General features: G+C 38.1%; 1 protein-coding gene across 1 annotated transcript in view; it reads right to left on the bottom strand.

Annotated features, from left to right (window-relative positions):
- The window catches only part of LOC114030388 (maestro heat-like repeat family member 5), a 93,194-nt gene that overhangs the window by 20,060 nt on the left and 48,417 nt on the right, over positions 1-24,717 (bottom strand). The window contains exons 12-14 of the mRNA XM_027845192.1: positions 15,121-15,253; positions 12,922-13,025; positions 8,644-8,793 (exon numbers count right to left, since the gene is read on the bottom strand). Of these exons, the coding sequence (XP_027700993.1) occupies positions 8,644-8,793; positions 12,922-13,025; positions 15,121-15,253 (387 nt within the window). The remainder of the gene's footprint in view (positions 1-8,643; positions 8,794-12,921; positions 13,026-15,120; positions 15,254-24,717) is intronic.

Below are 24,717 nucleotides of genomic sequence, written 5' to 3'. Positions count from 1 at the left end.
ATGAATATCTACAGAAATATGAATTGTATAGATTAACATAAGAGGAAGTAGAATACTTAAATAACTATCTTAGAAAAAAATTGAATAAGCTATGAATGAGCTCTTTATTATTTTTATTAATTTATTTTGATTTATTAACAATCACTTCCATAAGTTTTTGATTTTTAAATTTTCCTCCCCCTCCTTCCCCACCTCCCTCCCCAAGACAGTGTGCAATCTGATATAGGCTATACATATACATTCCTATTAAACATATTTTCACATTAGTCATGTTGTAAGGAAGAATTAGAACCAATAGGAGGAACCACCAGAAAGAGGAAACAAAACATAACAGAAGAAAAAAAAAGCAGATAGTGTGCTTCAATGTGCATTCAAACTCCATAGTTCTTTCTCTGGATGTGGATAGCATTTTCCATCATGAGGCCTTTGGAGATATTTTAGATCCTTGCATTGCTGAGAAGGGCTAAGTCTATCAACATTAATCATCACACAATCTGGCTGTTACTGTGTGCAACGTTCTCCTGGTTCTGCTCCCTTCACTCAGCATCAGACCATACAAGTCTTTCCAGGTTTTTCTAAAGTCTGCCTGCTCATCATTTCTTATAGCACAATAGTATTCCATTACATTAATATACAACTTGTTCAGCCATTCCCCAATTGATGGGCATCCCCTCAATTTTCAATTCTTTGCCACCACAAATAGAGGTCCTATAAATATTTTTGTACATGTGGGTCCCTTTTACAAATATGTGTACATATTTGTATGATCTCTTTGGGATACAGCCCTAGAAGTGCTATTGCTGGGTCAAAGTAAATGAGCTCTTTAAATGAGAGGGGCAGGGAAGAGAGAACTGATCAGATGATACAAGTGATTTCTACCAAATATTTAAAGAATAATTAAAATACTGCATAAACTCTTTAAAATTCTATAATATAAATATGATCTTGATACCTAAACTAGAGAGAGACAAAACTGAGAAAGAAAACTATAGATCAATTTCCCTAATGAATACTGATGTAAATATTTTAAATAAAATACTAGCAAGGAGATTACAACAGTAAATCAAAAAGACCATATACAATGACCATTCTAGATTAGTATCAGAAATTCAGGATTGATTGAATATTAAGAAAACTTTAAATATAATTGACCTTATCACTAACAAAAACAACAAAAATCATAGGATCATTTCAATAGATACAGAAAAAAGCTTTTGATTGAAATACAACACACATTCCTGTTTAAAAAAAATACTAGAAAAATAGGAACAAATGGGTTTTTTTCTTAAAATGATTAATATTATTTATCTAAAATGAAGAAAAAGCATTATCTGTGGAGGGAAACTAGAAGCTTTTCCAATAAGACCAGCGGCAAAGCAAAGATGTTCATTATCACCATTACTATTCAACATTGTACTAGAAATGCTAACTATAGCAATAAGACAAGAAGAAGAAATTAAAGGAATAAACATAGGCAATTAGGAAAAAAAACTTTCATTTTGTGATAATATGATGATATACTTAGAGAATGCTAGAGAGTCAACTTAAAAACTAGTGGAAACAATTGACAACTTCAGCAAGTTGCAGGATATAAAATAAATCCACACAAACCATCAGTGTTTCTATATATTTTCTTTTTTTTTTTTTTTCGGCAACTGGGATTAAGTGACTTTCCCAGGGTCACACAACCAGTGTGTGTCAAGTGTTTGGTCTGAGGCCAGATTTGAACTCAGGTCCTCCTGGCTTCAGGGCTGGTGCTCTATACACTGCGCCACCTAGCTGCCCCTGTTTCTATATATTATCAATAAAATCCTGCAGGAAGAGGTAAAAAGAATTCATTTTTTAATTTTAATTCATTTATTTTTAGTTTTCAACATTCACGTCCACAAGATTTTGAGTTCCGAATTTTCTCCCCATCTTGCCCCTCCCCCACCCCAAGATGGTGTGCATTCTGGAACACCCCTTCCCCTAATCTGTCCTCCCTTCTATCACCCTCCCCCCTTAACTTATCCCCTTCTATTTTCCTGTAGGGCAGGATAGATTTCTATCCCCCATTGCCTATATATCTTATTTCCCAGTTGCATGTGAAAACAATTTTTAACATTTGTTTTTAAAACTCTGGGTTCCAAATTTTCTCCCTTCCTCCCTCCCCACCCACCCTCATTGAGAAGGCAAACAATTTGATACAGGTTATCCACGTGTAGTCATGCAAAACACTTTTATGGTAGTCATGCTGTGAAAAACTAACTGTATTTCCTTTCATCCTATCCCGCCCCCCATTTATTCTATTGTCTCTTTTGACTCTGTTCCTCCTCAGAAGTGTTTTCTTCTGATTACCCCTTCCCCCAATCTGCCCTCCCCTCTATCATACCCCTGCTATCTTATCCCCTTCCCCCCTATTTTCCTGTAGGATAAGATAGATTTCCATACCCAATTGAGTGTGTATGTTATTCCCTCCTTAAGCCAAATCTAATGAGAATAAGATTCCCTCATTCCCTCTCACTTTCCCCCACATCCCCTCCACTGTAAAAACCTTTTCTTGTCTGTTTTATGTGAGGTAATTTACCCCATTCTACCTCTCCCTTTCTCCTTCTCCAGTATAATCCTCTCTCATCTCTTTTATTCTCCAGATATCACCCCTTCATCTTCAACTCACCCTGTGCGCTCTATTTATCTATCTATATTTACATATAATTTTCCCCTCCAACTACCCTAATACTGATAAAGGTCTCATGAGTTACAAATATCATCTTTCCATGCAGGAATGTAAACAGTTAACTTTAATAAGTCCCTTATGATTTCTCTTTCCTGTTTACCTCTTCATGCTTCTCTTCAGTCTTGTATGTGAAAGTCGAATTTTCTATTCAGCTCTGGTCTTTTCATCAAGAATGCTTGAAAGTCCTCTATTTCACTGAATGTTCATTTTTCCCCCTGAAGGATTATCCTCAGTTTTGCTGGGTAGGTGATTCTTGGTTGTAACCCTATCTCTTTTGACCTCCGGAATATTATATTCCAAGCCTTCCAGTCCCTTAATGCAGAAGCTGCTAAATCATGTATTATCCTGATTGTGTTTCCACAATACTTGAATTGTTTCTTTCTGGCTGCTTGTAATATTTTCTCCTTGACCTGGTGATCAGGGTATTCTTTCCATTCCTATTTTACTTTCTGGTTCTAGAATATCAGGGAAGTTTTCCTTGATAATTTCTTGAAAGATGATGCCTAGGCTCTTTTTTTGATCATGGCTATCAGACAGTTCAATAATTTTAAAATTCTCTCTTCTGGATCTATTTCCAGGTCAGTTGTTTTTCCAATGAGATGTTTCCACACTGTCTTCTATTTTTCATTCTTTTGGATTTGTTTTACAATTTCTTGATTTCTCATAAAGTCACTAACTTCCATTTGCTCCATTCTAATTTTTAAGGAAGTATTTTTTTCAGTATTTCACTTCCTTTTCCATTTGGCCAATTTCCATTGGCATTCTTCTCCACATTGGCTTTTTGGACCTCTTTTGCCATTTGAATTAGACTATTTTTTAAGGTGTTATTTTCTTCAGTATTATTTGGGTTTCTTTTAGCAAGCTGTTGACTTGTTTTTCATGATTTTCTTGCATCACTCTCACTTCTCTTCCAAGTTTTTACTCTACTTCTCTTACTTGCCTCTCAAAATCCTTTTTGAGCTCTTCCATGGCCTGGGACTGATTCATATTTTTCTTGGAGGCTTTGGATGTTGACTTTGTTGTCTTCTTCTGATTGTATGTTTTGATCTTCCTTGTCACCAAAGAAAGATTCTATGGACTGACTTTTTGTTATGCAGTTTGCTCATTTTCCCAGCCAATTACTTGAGTTTTAAACTCTTTGTTAATATAGAGGTCTGCCTCCAGTGTGGAGAATGTATTGTCCCAAGTTTTGGGGGTTTTGTGCAGCTGTTTTCAGAGATACTTCTAGGGACCTGTAAATTTTCAATTCTTTTCCAAGTTGGTATGATCAAGGGTGAAGTGTTAACTCCTTTCCTAGCCTGGGCTCTAGTTTATGAGTGACCACAAGCACTCTTTTCTGCCTTGAAATTGAGGAGGATTCTACCACACCAGCACTCCTCCTTGCCCCAGAACCACCACCCAGAACTGCGACACAGATCCAAGAACAGACAGAGAATCCTGCCTCAGCACCAGCAAAGAGATCCTCATAACCCCTCTCTGATCAGCCACATGATTTCCCCTCTGTCTATGGGTCGAGAGCAGAAGCAGAAGCCACCCCAGGGCTGCACCAGGACTGGGGCTGGGACCAAGCTTTTCTCTCACCACGGTCCAACAGACTTTTCCTACTGACCTTTTAAGTTGTCTTTGGTGTTTCTGGGTTGAGAAGTCTGGAAACTACCAGAGCTGTCCATGATTCAGTCCCCTCGGGCCGCTCCAGGTTCACTGAGACCTGGTCTTTGCTTGCGTGCCCACGATAAATTAGGCTTCTCTCCCAGCCTGGCATGATAGACCTTTCCCATCAATCATCCAGGTTGTCTTGGGCTGGAAATTTGTTTAACTCTGTCTTTTTGTGGGTTCTGCTGCTCTAGAATTTGTTTAGAGTCATTTTTACAGGTATTTGGAGGGGTTTGGGGGAGAGCTCAAGCAAGTCACTGCTTTTACTCCACAATCTTTGCTCAGCCCAGTCAAAAAATTCTATTTAAAATAACTACAGACAGTACAACATACTTGGAAATATACCTACCAAGACACATATAAGAACTATATGAACACTATCACAAAACACTCTTCACACAAATACAGATTGAAATAATTAGAGAAATATTAATTGCTCATGGATAGGTCAAGTTAAAATAATAAAAATAACAACATTACCTAAATTAATTTACTTATTCAACACCATACCAATCTAGAACTAGAAAAATAATAGCAAAACCCATTTGGAGGATGAGGAACAAAAGGTCAAAAATACCAAAGGAGTCAATGAAAAAAAGTTGTGAAGGAAGGGTATCTAGTAGTACAAGATTTCAAACTACTCTACAAAGCTATAATCATTCAAAACAATTTGGCACTGGATAAGAAATAAAGATCTTGATCAATGGAACAGATTAGGTACACAATATATAGAAGCAAAATGCAATAACGTAGGTTTGATAAGCCCCAAGTTCCCAGTTATTGGGACAAAAATTCTCTATTTGACAAAAACTACTAGGAAAACTAGAAAGCAATCTGACAGAAACTAGGCAAAGGCCAACATCTCACACTATATACAAAGATAAGGTACATAATTTAGACATAAAGAGTGATATCATAAGCAAATTAGTGGATCATGAAAGAAATTGCCTGTCAGCTGTATGGCTAGGAGAGGAGTTCATGATAAAACATGAGATATAGAGGTTTATGGGAGGTAAATGGACAATTTTGATTATATAAAATTTAAAAGTTTTGCACTAACAAAGCCAATGTAGCCAAAATTAGAAGAAAAGAAAGAAACCAGAGGAAACAATCTTGGCTGCAAGTTTCTCCGATAAAGCTCTCATTTCTCAAATATAAATGAAACTGAGCCAAATTTATAAGATTAAGAGTCATTCTTCTTTCGATAAATGGTCAAGAGATATCAACAGGAAGTTTTCAGAGTTTTTGGAGAAATCAAAGCTGTCAGTCATCATAAGAAAAAATGCTCTAAATCAATAATAATTGGAAAAGCACAATTTAAAACAACTCTGAGGTACCACCTCACACTCAACAGATTGGCTAAGATGACAGAAAATGAAAATAACAAATGCCAGAGACAATGTTGGAAAATAGGTACCCTAATGTCCTATAAAGAATTGGAAATTGAGGGGGTGCCCACCAGGTGGAGAATGGGTAAACAAATTAGGGTTGATAAAAGGGGGAAAAAAACTTCCATCAGTTTGAGCTTAATTCAGAAGTAGAACAGTTCATATTTAGAGCTAATAAATTCCCTATCACTGAAGCTTTTCAAGTAAAAGTTGGATGATCACTTATAAGGCATATTATAGAGGGGATTTTGGTTTAGGTAGGAGGTGGACTATATGTCGTCTGAGGGCCCTTCCAGATCTGAGAGTCTATGATTCTGTGAAATGATCATGCTGGTACCTTTGATCCTCTCCCTTCCTGTATTCTCTGGCAGATTACTCCCACAAAAATATCTTTTCTGTTCCTCTCACTGTATTTTTGTCTCTCTGTCTCTCACTCTCTCATCTTTAATCTCTCTCTAGGTACAGGTTCCCTCTCCTACAAAAACAAACAACAAAACTCTTACTTGATTCTTCCATCCCCTCAAGCTATTGTTCTATATCTCTTCTACCTTTCAAAGACAAACTCCTAGTTAAATCTGTCTACTTTGCTTTTCTCCACTTCCTCTTCTATAATTCCTCTGTATTCTGGTTTGTGACTATCACTCAGTTGAAAGAGCTCTTTCCAAAGTGACCAACGATCTCTTAATTGTCAAATCTCCTGGCCTTTCTCAACCCTCATTCTTTTTTACGTCTCTGCAACATCTAATGTTGTTAACCATTTTCTTCTGGATCCTCTTGCCTCTCTGAATTTTTATGACCACTCTCTCTTGGTTCTCTTACTTGTCTAACCATTTCTTCTCAGACTTCTTGCTGATTCCTCATTCATATGGCTTCCTTTATCTGTGGGTATACCTCAAAGTTCTGTCCTTGGTCCTTTCCTGGCTTAGTGGTCTTTTCAGCTTTCATGGATTTAATGATTACCTCTATGCAGATAACTCTCAGATCTATAGCTTTAGGCCTAATTTATCTCTTGAGCTCCAGTCCTGAATCACCGTTAGTTATTGAACATTTCGATATGAATGACCCATAAGCACTTCAAACTTAACATTTTCAAAATTGAATTATTATCTTTACTCCAAATCCATTCCTTTTCTTAACTTCTCTATTTCTATTGAGAGAACTACTATATTTTCAGTTACCCAGGTTCAAAACCTTAGAGTATCCCTCACCTACCTCACATATCCAATCAGTTGCCAAATCTTGTTAATTATACCTACACAATATCTCTCACATCTGTCCATTTCTCTCTACTTTTATGGCCATCACTGTCTCTCATCATCTCTCATTTGGATTAATGCAATAGCTTTCTAATGTGTCTCCTTGCCTCATTTCTTCCTTCTTTAATCCATCCTTCACATGGCTACCAATGTTATTTCCTAAAGTACAGGTCTGACTATATCATTTGCCTGTCCAATAAATGCCACTGGCTCCCTATGACCTCTAGGATCAAATACAAACTTCTACATTTGCCATTTAAAGTCCTTGACCACCTGGATCCAATTCACATTTCCAGCCTAATTATATACTACTCTCCTTCACGCTTTCTACAATCCAGTCATACAGTCTTTCTTGCTGTTTTTCAGTCAACAAGAATTTCTTAAACATATACTATGTATCAGACTTTGTGCTAAGTGTTAGGGATACAAAGAAGGACCAAAGTAGTCTCTTATCTTAAGTAGCTCATATTCTAATGGAAAAGACAATGTCTAAATAAATAAGTATGCTATACAAGATATATACAGAACAGAAAGAAGGTAATCTCAGAAGGGAAGGCACTAGCAGCTGGGAAACCAAGAAAGGTTGCTTGTGGAGGATAGGATTTGAACTGAGTCTTGAAGGAAGCCAAAAAACCCACAAGGTAGAAGTGAGGAGGGGGGGAAATATTCAAGATATGGTGAATAGTCACATGACAAACCATCTCCCATCTTTACACATGTGATCCCCTATGCCTAGAATGTACTCCTTCCTTACTTCTACTTCTTTGAGAAATACAAAATAAGGCATACATTTTTAGACAAGGACAATATGTTGATTTGCTTAACTGTATTTCTTTATTTCAAGAAAGAGCCTTATTAGGGGCGGGTGGAGGGAGTCACTGGAAAGTTCATACACATATATGTACACACACACACACACACACACACACACACACACACATATATGTCAATTCAAAAGGAGTTCTCCAATAGAGAGCCCAAAAAGTTCAATCTTGACCATGTGCTGTCCAAAACCACACATGACTTGGCTAAAAGCATAGCTAGGTATGCTTATCAAATTTGCAAATAACATGAAAACTGGGATCATTGTGCCTAATTTGACCCCTCTGCAACTTCCATTAGTTGCTCTGAGTTCTGCTTTTTGGGGCCAAGCTGAACAAGGCTAAGCCCTTTTCCTCATGATAATTATTTAGACACTTGAAGTCAACTATCATGATTCCCCTAAATATTCTATTCCTCAGGATAATCATCTTCATTTCCTTAAATTGATCTTCATATGGCATGATCTGGAGGCCCCCAATTGATAAGTGATTAATGACATAAATAAGCAGTTGTCAAAGAGAAAAGAAAAGGATAGAAACATAAATCATCAATAACCACCTGAAAAATTGTCCCGACTCTATCCCCATTCTCAAAGCCCTTCAAATGTGATTTAGATTAGATGGTCTTTGAGTTTCTATTCAACTCTGGGAGTCCAAGGTTATATGGCCAACTCTTTAGTGACCTCAGGAAGAATTCTTTACTCCTGTCCAGATTCCCCTCCCCCAGTACTCTTAGGGCAGCTTTCCCAGTACAGAGCAATATTATGTCACCATCCTTCCATTTTTTCTCAGAAGGGAAAGCTTCTTACCTGCTCAATCTTGAGTCCTTGGGTTTCTAGGAAATGGTTAAACAACTCCAAAGCCAGATTTGCTTGGACTTGGTTGTTGCTCTTTAGGCCATTCAGGAAGGTCAGGATGAGTTGGGTATTTTGATTCACTGAGAGGTTTTGTCCAAATACCTGTAAAAGCCAAGAATCAAGGAATTATCTTTTAGAGAGCTAAGTCCTACTGGGGCCAGGTGAAAGGTGACAGTTTCCTAGTAATAGGAGGAACCACTGGTTCTCAAAGAATCTGAAATGAGTGAAAGTCAGATCAATCTTACTTAGGCCGAGTATATAGACCCAACTTACATGATCCAAATAAGTAGTACTTGACTGCATGTGATTCCACAGCTAACATCATGATGTATTCCCACACTGATATAAACCATATGAAGGTAACAGAGCTATCAAGCCATGCATCTGAACTAAGAACCCATAGTAGTGTACATGCCTATGCATACACATACGTACATACATACACTGAAATGATGGTCAAGGGAAGGAAAACCAAGACAAACCCTGTAGTCCTTCCACTATATCATTTTATATATACATTTTCTGCAAATGCACATGCAGTAATTCAATGTTCCTTCTACTATAGGTGCTCTGACTCACACATAAACACTCCATCTCCATTCTGTGCTCTCTGTATCAAAGCTGAGCTTCTTTATAGTCAATCATGATTCACTAATGGTTTTATTCATCCATTGAATTTTCAAAAAACATTTATTATCAGATGATAGGACATAGAGCTAGAAGAGATCATCCAGTACAGTCTGCTTATTTTATAGATGAGGACACTGACACTCAGAGAATTTGAGTGACTTGTTCAATATCAAACCAATAGTAGGTAACAAAGTTGGATTTAAAAATCAGGTCCTCTAGTTACTAATCACCTGCTTTTTTCACTCCCCATTTTTCCTTTCAAAGAACTACTCAGTGTGTGCAAAGCCCAACATTTGACTCTGGGGAAAATACTCTTTCAGTGCAACCATGATTTCATCAGTGTATTTCCTCCAACAATGCAGGTGGCAACCCTTCTATTCTACCCCATCTCAAGTGACTCTCATTTCTGTCTTCCCATAAATATGCCACAGAAGGCCCACTCAGCATGATGGGGGCCTTCCTTAAGGACCCTTCACATTTAGTGGATACTATGAATCATAGGAACTATCCATCAATTAGCTTGCCCTTTCTATTTGACCTGACCATCTTTATTCTGGTCATACATTTCTCATCTGTGATCTCTTATATCACTTTTCCTGTGTATTCATCTCTTAAAATGTATTGCAACTTGCCCATACTCATCATGTACCTATCTTTTGTTTGGTTTTTGGGTGATGCTAAACTTCAGTTGTTTATAGATGATAGAATACATCTGGAAGCTATATTCCAGAAGGATATTAGTGTTTAAATGATGAGCCTTTGTTTTGGGGGGAACTATTCATCAGAAGAACTATGTAATTTCCCAAAGTTTGCTGTCCTTATGCTGTTCAATTCTGGCCCCAAACCATTGTTCATTTGCGGACTAGACCAAGAGCTGAAGACTAAATTGAGGCATGAGAGACATAGGGAAGGTAGTAGGAAAGTCTTTAAGGCAGCATTTTGCTTTATCAAACTAATTATTGTTATTGTTGTTGTTGTTCTTTATAGTCTACAAAGGTAGAGAGTCCAATTGTGTATTCTTTAACCCTTTCAGTCAATTGCGTGATTGTCAAGCTATGGTCTACTATGGAATATCACTTATGAATATAACTTTTTGCCTTGCTTTAATGATAGCTTCACTAAAGGTGTAGGAACCAACGGGGAGCACTGCTCCTCTAGGTATGATTTTTCTCAACAAGGAAGAACTGGTTGCTGGGGTGAAGATAATGGAAACCTTAGAAGAGTGGAGAAGACCACTCCATTTTAAAATCTGTGATACTGAAAGACAGGAAAACTGGAAATATTCTGACATGTAGATGGTGAGACATAAAATTTCAAAGGTTCAGAGAAAGGCTAAGTAAGGTGCCATGATCTAAAATTGTGCAAGGAATAGTCAACCCAGGAGGGATGGGAAACCCTTAAGAACAAAATTCTGAAGTCAGAAAAAGACATTTCCTATGAATAGAAAGAGGAAAATTTTTTAACCATCCCAATAGGAATATACCAGTTACTCTTCAACTAAATTAAATATTTTTGAAAAGACATGTGCATGTAAGGCAGGCAATGGATGATGAATTCAAGAGTGTGGATAGGTCCTATAATGATAATGTAAAAGTACCAAAACTCAGAATGAGCAAAGTAAAACAAGGAAGTTGAGAATAATACCACCCCCCAAAAGAGATTTGGGGCCACATAAGGGAAAATTGTAGAGTTTTTAGACTGATTAAAACACTAAGTCATTGATGCTTTAAATACGAGTTCCTTGTTCAGGGATGTACTATAAGAAGAACTGCAGAAGGAGGATACAAAGAGAGACAGAAAAAGAAGTGATGTAGGGTGCAGTAGAAAGACATGGAAAATCTAAGGACAGAAGATTTGAAGGTATTGGAGGAGTTTCTATATCTGGGATTGCCCTTTACCTGAACAATGAAGAAGACTCAGAGGTCACAACCAGCAACAAGTGAGCAAGAAAAATTGACCAGAAAAGTAATCAGTACTTTGAGTTACAAATTACCTTAATCAGTGAATATTGACCCTCTGGGAGGACGTGAGTGGAATAATATTGTAAGAACTTCTTGGTTCCCTGTATGAGTGATTGATAAGGTCTCAGTCTTAGCACTTTAACTATGTTCCTGGAATTCCTGGGTTTGGGGAATGCCTACAGATTGGCTAAGGGCTATCTAGCTCTGGAAGGAGCCATGGGTTTGTGATTTTAACCTTTTTTTTTTTTACTTTTATTGGTATTGGTAAAGAATTGTTTTCAATTAAACAATAGTTTCCTCAATTGTAAAATGGAGATAATAATACTACCTATCTCCCAGGATTATTGTGAGGATCAAAAGAGGTAATATTTGTAAGTATCTGGTGAACATAGTAGGTACTGAATAAATACTTGGGTTTTTCCTCCCACCACTTTCTTTTTTCCCTCCTTCCCTTCCTGTCTTCCTTCTATGATCAATACCATTATGTGGCTAGTATGACTTTGCTGAAATGCAGCATGAAGGGAAGAAGGAAAAGTTTCTAGTGAGTAGGGGCTGAGCCAACAGACAATTTGGATAGATCTACAGATGTCGCACACCTAGACCAATGAATAAAGCCCTGCCACCCACAAAAGGGGCAGAAGTAACCATTTCTCTGAGAATCCCTAGCCCTTATCAATATTCAGGTACTCAGGCAGCAATGTTCCCTAGTGGTTAAATGTCTTTTTGTATTCACTGTTTCTTCTAGTCAGAAACTTTTTCTGAACATCAATCCTCAGCTGTTCCCTACTCTCAAGGCTCTTACCTACTCCTTGGAAATTGTGTCAACCAAAACTGAGAGATATGCCTCAGGTCACAGAGTAAATTATCTAAATCAAAGTGGTATACTTCCTGCTATAAGATGCTGCTAATCAGAATGGAAGAAGATTGAGATAAGGAAACTGAAGCAAGCTGGGAAATTGTGAAGAACACTGAATTTTGAGTCAGATAACCTAGGGTCTAGTCTCAACTTCTGCCATTGACAGGGATGACAAGAACCTTGAAACTATGCCATGTAATGATTAGTTGAAGGAAGGGAGATGTTCAGCCTGGAGAAGGGGAAGATGGGAAAAAGAGGAACATGTTCTTTCATTCAAATATCTGAATAACTATCGTGGGGAAGAGGGAGCAAACCAGTTCACTTGCCCCCTGAGAAAAGGAGCAATGGGTAGAAGTTACAGGAAGGACAATGTCAGTGTAACATAAAAAAAAGAACTTGTTAACAATTCAAGCTATCCAAAGTTAGAGTGAGCTACCTCAAGAGGGAGTATAGTGCTCAAGAAGAATTTGTATAACCACTGTGTAAGAGATGTCATTAAAAGAATCCATGCTCCAGGCAAAGGATGATACTTGAATACCCCTTGAAGTCACTTAAAATCTGAGATTCTAAGGCAAGCACTATGCATGACTTTGGGCAACACATTTCACTTCTCTGGGCCCCAGTTTCCTCCCCTGTCAAGGTAGGAGGTTGGACTAGAGAAACCCTAAGGTTTCTGCCAGTTAATATGCTGTGAGAATCTATAGCTAGAAGCACACACATCCTGACATCATGGTCCTCTTATCTCCTTGTCTCCCTGAAGCCCCATAGACTGGAGATACTTACCTTTACCAGATGGGAGCAATTTTTGTTCCCTTCCTTCGACAACTTCACGTCCAAATTCTTCATTTGCTTTAATGTACATAGGCACTTAATGTTTTCCTCAGTCCCTAGCATAAAGAAGTACATTTGAGATACTTTCACTGGAAAATTCAGATGCCATATTGAAAAAAAAGGACATTGGAAAATTGAAGTGTAGACTGAACAGCGCAAACTGGATGGTAGGAGGACTATTAGAAAGGACACCACACTTAAACTATTTAAACAGCTTGAGATGTTTAACCTGGAGTGAAGACTTGAGATGACATGATAGTTGTCTTCAAATGCTTGAAGGGTTGACATATTGAAGGAAAAGATTTTTTTCTGGTTAAATGTAAGATCTAAAGGCAGAAGTTTCAAAAGGACATCTAAGTTCAAAATAATGAAAAGTTCCCTAATAATTAGTTGTTCCAAACTAGAATAGGCTACCTTAGGAGGCAGTAGGTTTCCTCTGACCAAAGGTCTTCCTCCAGGGTCTAGTATGTGACCATTAGGCAAAGGCTTAATGACTACATCCTGGAATAATCTAAGTGCTGTTCAGTTACGGGTTGTACTAGGTGGCCTTTGAGATCCTTTCCAATTCAGAGGGTCTATGACAGTTGAGTTCTCATATAGATTCTAACACTAATTGGGTATAAGAAAAACACTTCCCTTCCCAGAAACTCAGTTTCCATCTAGGTGAAATGGAATAGTTGAGCTAGCTGATCTCTAAGATTTCTTCAAATTTTAAAATTCTAGGATTATCTTAATGGCAACTTGACAAAAATAGTCATTGGCATCAGGCTGGTGCTTCATTGTAATGAAGGGAATCATGGAGTGGTGGCAAGATCACTGTACTTGGAGTCAGGAGATCTGAACTTGAGTCAAGCACTGCTTACAAGGGATTTGATCAGGCAAGTCACCCTAACTATCTGCACCCTCAGTTTCATCACCAGTAAAATGGGGGAGATGATATTTATCCTACCTACCTCACAAGTTTATTGTGAGAAAAGTGCTACAAATCTCAAAATAGAATTGTTATTTTACAATAAAATGTCCTGACTCCAGAATCATGTAATCTGATTTAAAACCCTCATTCCTTCTTTCTGTGGTCTCTCCTCTCTTGACTTCTCCACTGCTGAGACTCCTTCTAGCTGTAAGATTCTGTGTTAACTGAAATCTACACAAAATTTTAAAAATAAATAAACATCCACACCTACAACTTTCTCCCCATTCTGATAGCTTGTTCAATGGTGGTCGTATTGGTGGCTTCGTTTTATCCCTTTGGATTTCTTAAGACCCATCCACCCAAAGAGTTCCTTATGAGGTTGGATCTAACAAGGAAATCCTCCCTTTCTTAACCACCACCTCCTCCTCCCACCCCCACACCCTTAGGGAAAGGCACTTTGGAATGTTTCTTTCAGGTGGTAGAATGAGACCTCAATGGACGGAGTATTGGCAGACCTCATTTTATATACTGCATCAGATACTAACTAGCTGTGTGACTCTGGGCAAGTCATTGAATGCCTCTCAGCCTCAGTTTCCTCATTTGGAAAATGGGAATAATAGAAGCACCTATCTTACAGGTAGTTGTGAGGATCAAATGAGGTGACATATGTAAAGTGTTTTATAAACCTTAGAGGCTAACTGTATATAAATGCTGGGTATTATTATTATCATCAGATCAGCAAACACACAGGCAACTCTCATAAGACTGAATAATTGAACTTCACAGTTAATTTCCACTTCCTAACACTTCACCCTCAAAGCAAACAACAACAAGCCACCTAAATTCCATACAAGAACTCCTATGGATAGTTACAGGTTCTAACATTCTCAGGTTGGCAAAACATTAATGCCATGGCCCTGGATGTCCCTCAAAGTAGCTGAGTGAGTCACAGAAGCTGACAGAAATTTTATTCCAGTCCATCTAGGGTTTATTCCAACATCTACTCATTCAAAGTTGTTCTTTCCCCCCAAACAATTAATACTTTTAAAGCATGGTCATATCCATTATGTTGTTGGATTGCAACTTCTGTCATGAAGGTAGAATGACTACTATCATTCCCATTTAACAACCAAGGAGGCTAATGTCCACAGAGAAAGAAAGTAAGAGACTTATGGGTCACACAGTTAGTTAGAGCAGACTACAACCACTTTTTATTTCTTCCCGTCTAGGGCTCTCACTTTCTTGTATCAGGAGCCGTATGAGGAGCAAAATGCACTGTCGAGCACAGTGCTGGTTTTCTTCACTCTCATCTCTCCAAAGAAGACTGAACAAAGCCAACTGATGTCCCATCATTTCCAGTGATGTCTCAGACTAAGGAAGAAAGATGAAAGAAAAAAAAATATTAGCTTGCGGGGAGGGTTGAGGAGATGTATCTGATGAGAATTTCATCCCATTCCAGGCACAAGTTTCTCATTTTCCAAGGTTGAAGGCCATCTTAGGCAATCAGGGAAAAGAAACTAGAGTAGGACGAGGACACTCGGGTTCCAGGCTTTACTCTGTTACTAATTAGTAATGAAACTTTTGGCAAGTCACTTGAATTCAGTTGCTTTATTAAATTATCTCTTTCCTGCTGACTTCCCAGAGGATGTCCTGAAAGTCAAATGAAAAACTCCACACGAAGATCCTTTAAAAAGAATAAATTTACTACACAAATGTGAGCATATATGACTATTAGGAAACTAGACTCATGAACCAAAATCTGGTTTACTTTTTGATTGTGAGGGGAATTTTTTGGTTATCTTAAGTAAGAACCTGAACTTTGATTCCAAGGAAGGTTTAAATAAGTCTAAGGAAGAAAAGGCATGGCATAATTGGTTTACTCAATAAAAAGAATTGTGTGCTGATAGGCTGAGGAAACTTGGCTCTGGAAGTCATCAATAAATCATCAAGGAAATTGGAAAAAAGATTCATTAGAAAGGTTGGAGTGAGTATGACCTTCCAGTACATGCCTGAGGAACAAAAAGTAGGATTGAGCTGTGGTAGAGGAAGGAGATATCAAGAAGAGTCATTGGCTCTGCAGACATCAGAAGACTTGGCCTCAGGAAAGGCCCAAGAAAAATTGGCTCTTTGTCCACGTTTCTCTCCAAGAGTCTGTTTATCCAGAGACACTCTAATACAATCTGCTGTTTCATTTCTCAAATGTTTCCAGTAAACTAACTTTTGCCTTAAACATAAAGAGGCCAGCAATTAAGTAGAGATAGATATAAATGTAAGGTTAGAGGGAGAGCTCATCCTCTGCCTAAATGTTAAGAATTTTCCTAACAGTGGCTCTGAACAATGGTGACTAAGCTCAATGTTTCATCCAAAATAAACTCCCTAAAGCTGAAGAGAAGGGAAGTATATGGATGTTAGGGGCCATTGTATGGTCTAGTGGGTTGAAAATAGGCTAATTATTCTTACAGTGTTACAGATATAATCACTGTCTTTGGGTATTTGAAGACCTTTTGTGGGGAAAAAGTGCAAACTCATACTAGAGGACTTACAACACACCCATCGATTTTCCTTCAGACACCCTAATCACTCAGACCTTCAATCTGCTCACCTCCCATGAGCTATGCCTCCACCTCACCTCAATCACACACAAAGGTAGTCATACCTTCGATCTTGCCTTCACTCACAAATATACCACCTCCATATTCAAGAATTTTGAAATCCCCTTATCTGACCTTAATCCACTGGTTTTGTGCCTCTCCTGCCTTCTCTTATATAATCCTACTCTTCATCTGCATCATAACCTCTAACCTTTTGACCCCTAAAATCTCTCCCAGGCCAATTTCCCTGTGCTAGCTTCTCTTTCCTCTCCTCCCTCTATTGACTCCTTGTTGAACCAGTTCAACTCTCTCCTGTCTTCCTTCCTCTCTTGAGTCCCTATCCCCTTTATCATATTGCCAATTACACCCAGCCAAGCCTCAGTCTTGGATCATTTCTACTATTCATTGCCTTTTCTCCTACACATATACTGCTAAACAAAGTAAGAGAAAACCACAACCATTCTGACTAGGTCCACTACAAATTTATATTATGTAACCTCAACTGGACCCTCACTGCTGCTAGGCAATCTTACCATATCTCTCTCATTAAATCCCTATTCCATTCTCCACAGCAGCTCTTCCAGACTTTTTCATCTCTCCTCATACTTCCCATGCCCCTCTCCCCAACTCTCTGAAAAGAACTTTGCCTCATATTTTACAGAAAAAATTGAGGCCATTTGCCGTGAACTCTCTCTTCCTCCTTCTTCCTTGTCTCCTGTCACTCAGATGCCTTCTGTCATTATCTCCCCCTTGAACCCTGTCTCACACAATAAAGGCTAAGCCCTACACTTGGTCAAGTGATCCTATTCCATCCTGTCTCCTCCAACAGATTGCCCCTTCTATCATCCCCACTTTTTCACTTATTTTCAATCTCTCCCTCTCTACAGGTTCATTTCTGACTGCCTGCAAAGATGCTCATGTCTCCCCATCCTGAAAAAAACCCGTTACTTAACCCTTCTACCCCTGCTAACTATTGCCCTATATCTCTTTAGAACTTTGTAGCTAAGGAATAGTTTACCTATCAGATTTATGGAGAACAGAGGAATTCATGACCAAACAGGAGATAGAGAACATTATGAAACGCAAAATGGATAACTTTGATTACATTAAATTGAAAAGTTTTTGCATAAACAAAGCTAGTGTAACTAAGATTAGAAGGAAGGTAGAAAATTGGGAAAGAACTTTTATAACCAGTGTCTCTGATAAGGGCCTCATTTCTAAAATATATAGAGAATTAAGTCAAATTTATAGGAATACAAGTCATTCCCCAATTGATAAATGATCAAAGGATATGAACAGGCAGTTCTCAGATGGAGAAATTAAAGTCATCTATAGTCATATGAAAAAATGCTCTAAATCACTATTGATTAGAGAAATGCAAATCAAAACAACTCTGAGGTACCACATCACACCTATCCGAATGGCCAAGATGACAAAACAAGAAAATTATAAATGTTGGAAAAGATGTGAGAAAATTGGGATACTAATGCATTGTTGGTGGAGTTTTGAAATGATACAACCATTTTGGAGAGCAATTTGGAGCTATGCCCAAAGAGCTGTAAAAATGTGCATACCCTTTGACCCAGCAATAGCACTTCTAGGGCTATATCCCAAAGAAATAATAGAAATGGGAAAAGGACCCACATGGACAAAAATATTTATAGGAGCTCTTTTTGTGGTGGCAAAGAATTGGAAATTGAGAGGATGCCCATCAATTGGGGAATGGCTGAACAAGTTGTGGCATATGAATGTAATGGAATACTATTATGCTATAAGAAATGATGAACAGGCTGATTTCAGAATAACCTGGAAAAACTTGTATGGTCTGATGCTGAGTGAAGTGAGTAGAACTAGGAGAACATTGTACAGAATAACAGCCACATTGTGCAATGACTAATACTGATAAATTTAACCCTTCCTAGCAATACATCAAGGATCTAAGACATTTCCAAAGGCCTCGTGATGGAAAATGCTATCTACATCCAAAGAAAGAACTATGGAATTTGAATGCAGATTGAAGCATACTATTTGCTATTTTTTTTCTCTTCTGTTGAGTTTTGTTTCCTCTTTCTGGTGGTTCCTCCTATTGGTTCTAATTCTTATTTACAACATCACTAATATGAAAACATGTTTAATAGGAATGTATATGTATAGCCTATATCAGATTGTATGCTGTCTTGGGGAGGGTGGTGGGGAGGAAGGGGGAGAAAAATTTTAAACTCAAAAGCATATGTAAGTGATTGTTGATAAATCAAATAAATTAATAAAAAAATTAAAAGTCCCCCCCCCAAAAAAGAACTTTGTAGCTAAACTCCTCAAAAAAGGTCATGTACAATAGGTGTCTCCACTTTCTCCCCTCATACTTTCTTCTTAACCCCTTATAATCTGGCTTCCAACCTTATCATTCCACTAAAACTGTTCTCTCCAAAGTTACCACTGATCTTAGTTGCCAAATCCTTTTCTCAATTCTCATTCTCCTTGACCTGTCTGTGGCTTTTGACACCGATGATCATCCTCTCTACCCTGACATTCTCTTCTCTCTAGGTTTTCAGGACACCACTCTCTCCTGATTCTCCTTCTCCCCATCTGACTGTTCCTTCCAAGTCTCCTTTGCAGGATCCTCATCCAGATCATACCCTCCATCCATAAATACCCTATATGGGTCTATCCTGAGTCCTCTTCTTTTTTCTCTCTCTACTTTTCTACTTAGTGATCTCACTCAGCTCCTATGTATTTAATTGCTATCTCTATGCTGATTATCCTTAAATCTACCTATCCTGCCCCAGCCTCTCTGTTGACCTTCAAACTTGTATCTACAGCTACCTTTTAGACATCTCCAATGTCCAGGAAACATCTTATGCTAAGCATACCTGAAACAGAACTGATTATCTTTCTCCCCAAACCCTCCCTCTCCTATTTTTGCTATTACTGTAATTGTTCAGTCACTTCAGTCATTTCAGACTTTTTGTGACCCCATTTGGGTTTATCTTAGCAGAGATACTGGAGTGGTTTGCCATTTCCTTCCCCAATTCATTTTACAGATGAAGAAATTGAAGCAAACAGGGTTAAGGTGCTTAGGATCACACAGTTACTAAGTGTCTAAGGTCAGATTTGAACTTAAGTTTTCCTGACTCCCTGTTCTCTATCTACCATACCATCTAGATGCCCTCCTAGTCCTTGAGTCTCGCAACCTAGGAATCATCTCCATCACCTCCAGGATCAAGTACAAAATCCTATATTTGATGTTCACAGTTCCACCAACAATACATCAGTGACCATAATTGCCAAATTTGATAGTATTTTCTCAGTCCTAATCCTTCTCTATCCATCTGTTGCTTTTCACATTGTTAAGGACCATCTTTCCCTGAATACTTTTTCCTCTCTAGGCTTCATGGCATTGTTCTCATCTAATTTACCTCCTACTTGTTTGACCATTCCTCAGTACCACCTGATCCATATCATGCTCCTTAACTGTGCATGTTTTTCTACTAGGCCTTCTTTCTTTCCCCTCAATACCAGGGGTTCTTAACCTGGGTTCCACAGACCCTTAGAGGTGTTAATTGATGTATATTTAGGAGGTCTCTGAATGGGAATAGGAAACAAAAATATAACTTTATTTTCATGAATCTTTTATTTTCCTTGTAATCCTGTACATTTTATTTTATGCCTTTGAAAATATTTTGAGAAGGGGGTTCATAAACTTTATCAGACTGTCAAAGTGTCCATGATACAAAAAACATTAAGAATTCTGTCTCTCTTGGTAACATCATCAATTTCCATGGGTTTCACTACTATCTCTATGCAAACGACTCCCAGATGTATGTACCTAGCCCAAGCTTTTCCTTGGAACTTCAGTCCCACATCACCAGTTTCCTATCAGATATTTCAAATTCAAATTTAAGGCATTCTAATTTTAATATAACTAAAGCTGGACTTACTAGATTTTCCCCCAAACCCTTCCTTCTTCCAAACTTCCTGATTTCTGTCGAAAGTACACTCATTCTTCTAGCCTACCAGGTTTGTTGTAACCTTGCCATTATCCTCAGTTCCTCATTCTTGTTCTCCCATCTCCATTTAGTTGCCAAATTTTGCTATTTCTACCTTCACAAAATTTCTAAAAGCCAACTCCTTCTCTCCACTCTCACAGTTACCTCCACAGTTCAGACTTCATCATCTCTAGGCTAAATTTTTGCAACAGCATCCTAATTGGTATCCCTGCCTCAGGTCTCTAGTCTACCCTACACACTGCTGCCAAAGTAATTTCCCTTTAGCACAGACCTGACCACATGACTCCTCTACCCAACCAACTCCAATGGCTTTCTATTATCTTCAGGATAAACTATACCCTTCTGTTTATCTTTGAAAGCCCGACACAACCTGCCCCTAACCTACCTTTCCAGCCTCATTTGGCATTATTCCCCCCTTTATATTCTGTGATCCAGATAAACCGGCCTTCTCTTTGTTCCTCACAGATAACATTCCATCTTTTCATTCCTTTCATTTACATTGGCTGTCTCCCATGCCTGGAATGCACTTCCTTTCTATCTTTACCTCATAATCTCCTCTCTTCATTTACTCTGTAACTCAAACATCACCTTTTTCAGGAAGGCTTTTCTGATCCCTCATTTGCTAGTACCCTCCCTCCCAAAACACTTTGCATTAAACAACTTTATATATATTCATATTTATTCACTTAGTATGTATGCTGGAAATATTTTTAGATATACTTGTCTCCTCCAATGAAATGTACATTTATTTCAAGTAGGGATTGTTTCATTCTTTGTACTTGTATACCTTGCACCTAATAAAATGCCTGGCAAACATTAGGCTCTTAATAAATTCTTTAAAAAAAATAGTTGGCTAGGGGCAGCTAGGTGGAGCAGTGGATAGAGCACCAGGGTCAGGAGGACCTGAGTTCAAATATGGCCTCAGACACATAATACTTACTAGCTGTGTGACCCTAGGCAAGTCACTTAACCCCATTGCCTAAGGCCCCCACCCAAAAAAAAAGTTGGCTGATTGATTCTTTGTATGCATCACTTTATCTAGATCTCTTTTATCTAGATGACTGTCAAATCATTTTCTTTTCTCTCAAGTACCTAGGTCAGTCTTGCACTCATCCCCAACACTTGCCCCATAGTCAAGAGCTTCCACGTGCCTATTGCCTCTAACAATCTGGCTGCCCAGATCATCATACTCTTCAGCTTCAATAACTTGAATTTTCACTCCATCTCAGTTATCCATGGGGATAGTTATAACCTTGCTCTCACCTTTACCCATAATTCTTCTACTTCCAGAATCTTACATTCTAAAATACCCCTCTGATTACAAATTCCTATCCTTCCAGATCTCCTTAAGCCTCATTCTTCATAAACCTATTCTTAATCATCATGATGACTCAGAGCATTAACATAATGCCTGTCACATAATAGCACTTAAAATGCATGTTGACTAATTGATGGGGGACCTTGGGGTCCCTCCATTTCTCCCTGTTCTTCCTTGCTCACTCTGGCCTCACTTTCCTCCCCTTACAGCCTTGACCAGACAGCTCATAATGTACCATACACTCTTGACCCATAACCCTACTGTTGCTCAGCTTTTTCTAAAGTGCAGGCTTGCATTACTCCAGCCATTCCATTTTTCCACTCCATTCAGGCTGCTGAACAATCATGGAGAAAATCATATAATCCTACTAAGTTTACTAAAAATTTATTGTGCAATCTTAACTGGGTTGTCAAGGCTGCAGACCATTCTTTTTATTCCTCCCTGATTCTGTATCTCATTTCTCAGACTGACTTCAGCAAACCTTTTTACCTCTCCTTAGGCTTCCTACAATAGCTCCTTCACTCCTTATATCAGCAAGAAGGTGGCCCCTTCCATCACTTTGTCTCAAGTGTTGCATTTGGTTTAAGTCCACCTCATGCTTCTTCATTGACCTTTGTAGGAGCCTCATTTTCAATTTGTTGGGTTTTTTTGTAGACTATAGAGTTTCATGACTCTCAGTGATATAACACTGGAAGAATATTGGTATTAAAAAGATGGCCTCTTCCACAAAGTCCTATTCTGATGCCTCACTGAGGCCTGGTGATAACCCTGAGTTCTCAATTGTTCTTACAACCAATCTTACCCTCAATTGCTCTTTATTTATTGACTCACTTCACAATGCTTTAAAAAACGTACAGGTCTGCCAACACTTAAAAAAAAAAAATCCCTGCCCTCCCATCCTCTCAAACTTTGTTCCTATATTTCTCTCCCCTTTCATAGCCCAAACTCAAATGGATCTCAATGTCACTGAGGTGCTAGACCCTCCAGTAATATAGATCACATTTCATCCATATCTACCCATTCTGAGAGGCCCTGGTCTATGTCAAGCAGTTAATCATCTATCAGATATTAGGCACTTATTTCGTGCAAGGTATTATGCTAAGTAACAAGAATGCCTCTCAAACATTCCCCGCAGGGAATGTTCCAAGAGTACAAATACTCTTCCACATATGTTAGGACCCTTCCTCATTTTCTCATGAAATTGCAAGGATACCAATGGAATATATAGAATAATCACCAATTAGCTCTCACTCTTACCATGTGGCCAGCTTATTTCCACTCATCTATTTCTTTGGTAAACACCCTTTACATGATTTCCTTAATTTCTTGCTTGTAATGTGATGTACAGAGCTTGTGTCCACCATGTGCCTCCTCATTGCCCTTTGTATGATCTTCAATTTCAGGTTCTTGTAGACCTTAGTCTTTCATGACTTGTAGCCATATAACAACATGGGACTTTGTGGGCCTCCTCTGCAAAGTCCTTTTCTGATAACTCCTTGTGACAGGAGATTACTCCAGGTTCTCAACCACTATGCCAGTAAAGCACAGTATCTTGCAAGGTCTAGCCTAAAAGACTACAAGTACATTGCCAGCAGCAGACTATCTCTGCTTTCTAAGGACCAGTCTAGCTACATATGGACACCCTCATCACTGATAGGCTGACCATTTGGTGATGAATTCTTTGTCACCTAAAACAACTACAACTTGACTTATTTAAATGAGTTACTGATACTGAAAGGAGGCAAAGGGATAGAAAAAAGCATCAGTATCAATTACAGTAATTTGATATAGAAACTCAAGCAGCATAAATCAACTACCATAATAAGGGGAGGCAAAAAGAGCCTTAAAACCAACTTAGTCAGCAAACATTTGATCTCCTTACTAAGTTGAGAGACATATAAATGAAAGATAGTGGGAGATTATTATCACTGATGTCCCACAAAATAACAAGAAGCAGTTTGGTGTGGGGAAAGGAGGGGAAAAGACTTAAAGAAAACTTACCAAAAAATCAAAATAAGAAAAGTCACTCCAAAATACATTTAAGCATAAAAAAAGGATCAAAAAAAAGCAGATGAAAGATGGAAAAGTTGTAAATATAATTTAAAAATTACCTGATGTATTTTCACTTTTTTATATCACATATCTGAATACATCCTCCCCATCACTTTCCAGTGAGCTATTTCTTATAACAAAGAATTTTTAAAAAGGTGGGGGAAGCAGTTCAGGAACACCAACCAACCCATAGTCCCAAAGTACATGCAATTCCACACCTATGATCCTATATCTCTGTAACGAAGGGAGGAAGGTGTATTTTCTTAACTCTTCCCCAGAGTCAAGTACCTTGGTCACTATATTTATACAGATTTCAGTTTTTTGGGCAGTTTTTGAGTGTCTTTCAATTTACATTATTGTAGCAACTGTAGATGTTGTTTTCCTGGTTCTATTTGTTTTACTCTGCATCAGTTCATATTCTTGATCATGCTTCACTGAGTTTTTCATATTCATCATTTCTAAATGTGCAGTAACGTGCCATTACATTGGTATACCACAATGTGTTTAGTCAATTCCCGATTAATGAACTTTGTCTCCAATTCTTTGCTACCACAAACATGCCGCTATGAACACGTGAACATATTTGACCTACTTTCAGTATCTATGCCTAGCAGCAAAAGTTCTAAATCAAAGACACATCATAGTTACTTTTTAAGCAAAATTCCAAAGATCTTTCCAGAATGATTGGATCAAATCACAACACTACTTATAGTGTATTAGTGTATGTCTTTCCACAGCCCCTTTAACATTAACTATTTCCATCTTTTGTCATCTTTACTAGTTTTTCTGTATAAGGAATAAAAGCAGAGTTATTTTAATTTGCATTTCTTCTTATTATTAGTGATCTGGAGCAATCTTTCATATAAT

This window comes from Vombatus ursinus, unplaced genomic scaffold, assembly GCF_900497805.2.
Source record: "Vombatus ursinus unplaced genomic scaffold, bare-nosed wombat genome assembly UNPS02005236.1, whole genome shotgun sequence".
Taxonomy (NCBI): domain Eukaryota; kingdom Metazoa; phylum Chordata; class Mammalia; order Diprotodontia; family Vombatidae; genus Vombatus; species Vombatus ursinus.
Note: the sequence above shows the minus strand (reverse complement) of the source record. Positions and strands in the feature narration are given on the sequence as shown.